Source organism: Chiloscyllium plagiosum, chromosome 9 (genome assembly GCF_004010195.1).
Source record: "Chiloscyllium plagiosum isolate BGI_BamShark_2017 chromosome 9, ASM401019v2, whole genome shotgun sequence".
Taxonomy (NCBI): Eukaryota; Metazoa; Chordata; class Chondrichthyes; order Orectolobiformes; family Hemiscylliidae; genus Chiloscyllium; species Chiloscyllium plagiosum.
Genome location: NC_057718.1, coordinates 12,726,318 through 12,733,445, shown reverse-complemented (window position 1 = coordinate 12,733,445; position 7,128 = coordinate 12,726,318). Strand labels below are relative to the sequence as shown.

Sequence of the window (7,128 nt, the reverse complement as noted above, 5' to 3'; positions counted from 1 at the left end):
CCATCCCTTCCTCCTCTGTTTCTTCCATCCCTTCCTCCTCTCTTTCCTTTCTCCCTCCATCCTCTCTCCCTCTATCCCTTCCTCCTCTCTTCCCCCCTTCCTCTCTCCTCTCACCCATCCTTCCCTCGTCTCTCCCTCCATCTCTCCTCCCCCACCCCCCCAAATGAATTCCCAACGCCTTCACTCGCTCTTTGGACTCGTGTGGTTGGAAGTGAGCGGCCGGGAGGCTGTCTGGCGATGTTGGATATTGTTGAGAGGACCAGGTCCACGGGACAGCTGCGTTCTGAAGCGGAGAAACACCAATACAATGGAGCAGCTGTCCTGCTTCAGTCAGCCTACAAACCAGCTGTCTACTCTTATCTACACACACACACACACACACAGAGCTGGATGGGAAGGGGTGGAGTCGGGGGAAAAAGAAGGGACTTTTGACCAACACCGAAAAGAGAAGAGGGTAAAAGAAAGAAGGCGGGGAAGCAAAAAAAACCACAAAAGCTTTGTGCATCCCCTTTTTGTATTAAGCAAAAACCCTTAGTGATTTTTAACAGTCGCGAGGCACACATCTCTCTCTCTCTCTCCTCAAGAAAATCAATCCTGCAGTTGTAAAATTGACCTCTCCTCACTTCTAATAGAGAGTCTTGGTTTAAGATTTTGACTGAGTTGATCTGATATGTCTGGTGTTTAGTAAATTAATTTAACTTAGCTTTTCTCCTTCCCAGCTATCTGCCTCCCTGGCTGCGACGAGCAACACGGATACTGCGACAGACCTGGGGAATGCAAGTAAGTAATGAGAACTTTCGTCCCCCGCCCCTCTGGTGGTGAACAGTACATAAAAGAGTCGGTAAATGATCTGGATCAGAAGGTGCGTGGGAATGGAAGGTACCTTGAAGAGTTCAAAGGGACTCACCTCCTGCTAGCTGTTAGGTACATCGTGGAAGCCTGGGAAACAAAGTCTTTGGGGATCATGTAGCAAAAGGAAAACACGGCTGTTAACTTGAGTTTACAGTGCCCTACTGGGAAGTAAATTTACTATAATTACGAAGTTAAATGAGGAGGTAGAACAGTTCAGGCAGTTCTCCCTCTCTTGCTCCACAGCAAGTAGGAGCGCCCTCTATTGGCGTCCATTTCATTGTCTGTCGAAACTTTTTCTGTGATATAAGTAAACTTTGGGTTCAGGGAACACAAGAGATTCTTGCCATCCCTATTTCCCAGCGGACACTCGCCTACCTTTTCCCATTTTTACAAGCGTCTTTGGTTGAAAATGAGCCTCCCTACAACACCTCCCTACCAAGAATAAAAATCAACAGTTTCCTTTTTTTCTTTCTTTTTTGTGTAATCAACAGTTTCCTTTCATCTGAGTTGTTCTGGGAATTGATATTCTCTAATGAAGTCACAAAGGAGAGTTGGATGACCTTCTCACATCAAACCTTTGAACAGGCCCAGACATTTCTATTGGGCCTTTTTGTTGAACGCTGGTCGACTAAAGTGTGAAATATCTAATTTAGGTTTTCGAAGTGGTGCAAGGCATTTCATGCCAGAGTCCTTTGTGTGCCCCATTATCCTCATTACGATGTAAAGGCACGATGTGGAAGTGGTAGAAATGCAGGGAAAGGGGCTGGTTCTGACCCTTGGGAGGATTTTTGGATGTGTTTCATTTCCTTTTAGTTTGGCAGACAAGTCAATGGCATGTATTAAGTACTTTCTGTCCTCTTTAATTTGCAGGTGTAGGGTGGGATGGAGAGGACGTTACTGTGATGAATGTATTCATTATCCAGGCTGTCTTCATGGGACATGTCAGCAGCCTTGGCAGTGTAACTGCCAGGAAGGATGGGGTGGTCTCTTTTGCAACCAGGGTAAGTTGCTTTGTCCTTCCTCCTTCCTTTAATGAAGGACATTTATTTTGTTTAATAGTTTTGTCTTCATTCTACTGTTCTTGCAATTGGCTGATTTTTTTCCCCAAGCCTATATATTGTTTTTCTCATCTTGTCCTAGACTTGAACTATTGCACTCACCACAAGCCGTGCAAGAATGGTGCTACATGTACCAATACTGGCCAAGGGAGTTACACCTGTACTTGTCGTGCTGGCTACACAGGCTCCAACTGTGAAATCGAGATCAACGAGTGTGATGCCAATCCCTGTAAGAACGATGGAACCTGCACGGTAAGTGGGACTGACCTGTTAAAGATAACAGTCAAAAATAAAACAGAATTATTCCTAATGTACACTCAGCATGCCCAGAAAGCTAACTGAAGGATTGCAATCTTTCCTTAGGATCTGGAGAACCACTACACTTGTACCTGTGCACCAGGCTTCCTTGGTCGGAACTGTGAGCTGAGTGCCATGACGTGTGCAGATGGGCCCTGCTTCAATGGAGGAAGATGCACAGACAAACCGACTGGGGGCTACAGCTGCCATTGCCCTGCTAGTTACTCCGGATTCAACTGTGAGAAGAAAATTGATCACTGCAGTTCTGACCCATGCACCAATGGTGAGCAGTAATATAAACATGCGGATAAATATTAGGATTATGACCAACTCCTTTCATGGCCTTAGTCCTCACCTTTTGGCCATCTTTATCATCTTTTCCTGCCCAGAAACCTCTGTACGCCTCCAATTTTAGCCTTTGGTTTAAATGCTAGTCCATTGGTAGTCTTAACTTCAGCTGTCTAGCTCCTAAGCTCTGGATTCTCTTACTAAACCTGCCTACCTCTTGCTCCTTAACACCTTCCTCTTTCATTAAGTCTGTTGGTCAATCGCTTTAATATGTCTCTGGTTCTGTGACAAACTTTGCCTTGGTTACATTCCCATGAAATGCCTGTCGACATTGTACTGATTTAAAGGAGTATTATAAGTGCAAGGTTTTGTTGTTGTAAAAAGCACTATTATAGACCTGAAGCTTAACTTTTTATTTTCCTCTGTTCTTGCTCAGGTGCCCAGTGCGTGGACATTGGGAATTCCTACATATGCCAATGTCGTGCTGGATTCACAGGGAGAAACTGTGACATCGATGCAGACAACTGCGCAAGCATGCCCTGCCTTAATGGTGGGACATGTCAGGATGGAGTTAATGACCACACCTGCATTTGCCCATCTGGATTTAGTGGAAAGAATTGCAGCATCCTCATCAGTATATGTGCAAATAATCCTTGCCACAACGGTGCAACGTGCCATGAGAGAAACAGCCACTATGTCTGCCAGTGCTCCCGTGGATATGGTGGACTTAACTGCCAGTTCTTGCTGCCAGAGCAGCCTCAGGGTCAAACCGTTGTCATCGATGTTAAGGATAAATACACAGAAGCTGAGAACAAGGGGCAGTTTCCGTGGGTAGCTGTATGCGCTGGGGTTATCTTGGTTCTGATGCTGCTCCTGGGGTGTGCGGCAGTCATCGTCTGTGTGCGAGTAAAGCTGCAGAAGGGCCAGCAGCAGCAGCCTGACATCTCCAAGAGTGAGATGGAGACAATGAACAATCTCACAGACTGCCACCGCGAGAAAGACATCTCTATCAGCATTATTGCAGCCACTCAAATCAAAAACACCAACAAGAAAGTAGACTTGCAATGTGACAGCTCTACTGAAAGAAATGGCTACAGGGTCAAATACCCTTCAGTGGATTATAATCTGGTGCACGAATTAAAGAATGAAGACTTAATTAAAGCTGAAAATGAACGGGGAGATGCTAATACCCCAGAAGCAGAGCAAATAAGTGCAACACAGCATAATGGGTAATTAAGTAAATCAGCCTATTTGTTTGGTATTGTAAATATGAAATGCTGCTGTTATCTGGGTTTTCCAGTCAACTGCCTACCAACCTAACTCTTGTTTTTATTTCAATCCAATAGTGAACCCTCAGAAAGAAAGCGGCCAGAGTCTACATACTCTGCGTCAAAAGATACCAAGTACCAGTCAGTGTATGTCATATCTGAAGAGAAGGATGAATGTATAATAGCAACTGAGGTTTGTACTTTGTTTCATTTCCCTCTCCCTTTTCACCTTTTTTCACGAGTGAGGATGTCTAATATTTGTCAACAGTTGCAGGAGTGTAGAAAACTCCCTTTTCACAGTGATTGCATGTAGACTGATGGTAGTTCTGCTTGGTTTCTCCTCAGGTGTGAATAGGAAGTGCCACAATGCAAAGATAATTGCCTTGCCAAGAAGAGATTTGCTTCAGTTAACTGCTGCTCAGAATGAACTGGTTCTCTGCTGAAATTGGCAAGAAGACTCGATGGACAAGACAGTAAGCCAGGACCTGGAATTCACGGATGCCTGTTGCACTGTCTTTTGTTGGCTTTCTGGAAGAAGAAAGTTCTATTGCACTACCGACAAACAGTTGCTTCCTGTCTTCTCCACATGAACTTAAAGCCCTGACTAGAAAGCCTGCCCTGCCCTGCCCTGGGTGTAAACTCATCAGCAGGAAAAGACAATATTCTTGTACTGAAGATGCAAAAATTGCCTCTGATGCCTTTTTTGGAACAGCAAATGTTTTCTAATTGATCAGGAGTGGAGAAGGAAAACAAAAATTAGTATTGTTTCAAGCATTGAAATATTTTTGAAACGTATTTGTGCAGTCGGTGGTTCTTGAAGTTCATTACACATAATTTAAAAATTTGGTAAATATGTAAAAAGGCACTTCGGTTCTATGTCTATATTTTGTACATAATCGTATTTATAGAAACAGGTGCAAAAATTATTGGAGTTGTTTGTATTGTTTTTTTTTGTTACTGAAGAGAAGTGTTTTATAAATATTTTTTCTAAATAAATGAAATTGATTATAATTTTTTGATGTTCTGCCATGTTCTATGTTATCAGTGCCTTTGGTATTGAGAACCAAATTGTCTGCCTCTCCCCAACATTCTGTCCACTCAACTATTCCTCGTTCAACTGAATACTCCAGAATAAACTTGTTATAAATACTTGCCTATCCTAGTGTTGAATTAAATGGAAACAATCTGCAGGGTTACTGAGAAAAGGCACAAGATTGGCACTAAGTCAAAATGCTCAAAGAGCTGACGCAGACATAGTGGGCTGAATGGCCTCCTTCTGCATGGTAACAATTCTGTGATACCCTTAGCATCAACGAGCCACAAAGAGACAGCACCCACTCTCACTAGTATCCTTAAATACAGGTGAGAAAGGACACCACTTCGACTGAGACAACACATCCATCCTAGGACAAGCCAAACAGAGACACATGCGAGAATTCCTAGAAACATGGCACTCCGACTGGAACTCTATCAACAAACACGTTGACTTGGATCCCATTTACCACCCCCTGAGAAAAATAACAAGAAATGACATCACCACAGGAAATGACATCACCAACCCAAGGAAACCTAAACACATACCAGCTGTGCTTCATCCGTGGCTCACTGATAATATTATCTAGTATGATGATGAAATGTCTGAAAATGACCCTGCCAGCTCAGCGAGCAACTTACATCCAATGTGGATTGTGTTTAAATTGAGATGTTTAGCTACTGTTTCTTTCCCACTCACTTACCCCATCTCCACCTGCATTCCATATAGCCAAAGTGAAAACTTGCAATGAACCAAAATTTTGCAACCCTCCTTAAAGCTAACTTTGGCAACATTCTAAGTAACCTTGTCTTTGGATGATATACATTATACACCTCTCATCATTTTTTGTTTCATCAATTGAATTGAATGAAATCAGGAGAGATGTATATTTGAATCAAAAACAGTCCATTCTGCATGAGCACCCAGTGTTAAAATGAGCTCTATTGTGTTTTTGGTATCCAAAATGAGAAATTCTACAAAGCATGAAACAAGAATATAATTTAGAAATCCCTCATGTGACATTCTTTTCCACTCTGCATTCATTCCCAGTGGAGGGCATTTTATTGGCTTTGTATATCCAAATGTCTCAGAAATTAGAAATTAAGATGCAAAGTTGAATTGTACCAAAGCTGGAAGGAAGAAGTGTAGGCAGTTGTACTGTTTTCATTTGGAGGGTAATATTGGCCTGAGTGAAGGCCATTCAAAGTAATAACATACATGGAGTTTTTTTTGTATTTTGAAATAAAGTAATATTTGATGAAGGGATAGGCTGTTTGCTAGAGTTGTTTTTTGTTTACACTGGGAATTTTTGACCTATGAACTTGTGTTGACCTAATGTTTTATTTCTTTATATAAGGAGGTTTTCCTGTTTAAATGGACTGTGTTGTGCACTTGTGATTAGTGGCTTTGACTTGAATGTATACCAGCTGTATTTCTACTTTCCAGTGTAAACAGGATTTGAGTTTTGGCTAGAACATGATCACTCTTTTTGTCATGATCAAAAAGGTGTTGTAGTCTTTCCCTTCTTCCCCTTTTCACAGTTTCTACAATCTCCATTATCCCCCCACCTCCAATCCCAATCCAACACCACACTAAAATTATGTCCTTTGTATCTGTGCTATTCTTAGGAAAGTGGAATGGGAGGGTTTGCAGATAATTTCATAAATATTGCTGAATGATGCTTGGTCAAACAGGAAGGTACAGAGCTTCTGCCAGTCTTCAGATTCCTTCCTCTCCATCCCACCCTATCCTATCATTCATGCTCCATAAACTAAGGACTAAGTCAAAACCAACAAACATTTTCCTTATGGGAAGTTTAAGTGCAATTGGTAATTGTTTGACCGACATGTGAACCTCAGCTCTCGTAAGTCTTTAAAAATAAAGGCGATTTATTATGTTACTAGGCTATTCTGGAAGAAGTACTTGCAAACTCTTCAGTGTGACTAAACTTAAATTCCAACCAGTGAATTCAAATTACTGATGAAACAAATAAAATGCAATTTGAGGGTCACTGGTTTCACTTTCAGATTATTAAACACAAGGGATGTGGCCAGTTTGAGTCTTTCAGGTTGAACTGAAAGTGAAGTTAAAATGGTCTTGTCAAATACTTTCACTTCAGTAGCTGAAACTTCCTATTTTATTCATTTTACAGCTTTTTAAAATTCAAGACAATATTTTGCTTAAAGACTCAATATATTGATGTTTAGTGAAGATTAGTTTGCATAGTAACCATTTGGCATTTAGCAAAGGACTATGACGGATGTAATGGGAACAGACGCTGAGCCAAACTATTTCTCAATTTCTTTTTTACAAGACCAATGTCATCCTTTTA

The 7,128-nt window shown here is 41.6% G+C and overlaps 1 protein-coding gene across 2 annotated transcripts in view; it reads left to right on the top strand.

Moving 5' to 3' along the window:
• The window catches only part of dld (deltaD), a 13,913-nt gene extending 8,990 nt beyond the window's left edge, over positions 1–4,923 (top strand). For both annotated transcript variants that reach the window (XM_043695395.1, XM_043695394.1), the window contains exons 5-11: positions 720–780; positions 1,723–1,853; positions 1,993–2,162; positions 2,274–2,490; positions 2,932–3,724; positions 3,842–3,956; positions 4,109–4,923. In XM_043695395.1, the coding sequence (XP_043551330.1) occupies positions 720–780; positions 1,723–1,853; positions 1,993–2,162; positions 2,274–2,490; positions 2,932–3,724; positions 3,842–3,956; positions 4,109–4,114 (1,493 nt within the window). In that variant the 3' untranslated portion in view covers positions 4,115–4,923. The remainder of the gene's footprint in view (positions 1–719; positions 781–1,722; positions 1,854–1,992; positions 2,163–2,273; positions 2,491–2,931; positions 3,725–3,841; positions 3,957–4,108) is intronic.
• The last annotated feature ends 2,205 nt before the right edge of the window (positions 4,924–7,128 follow it).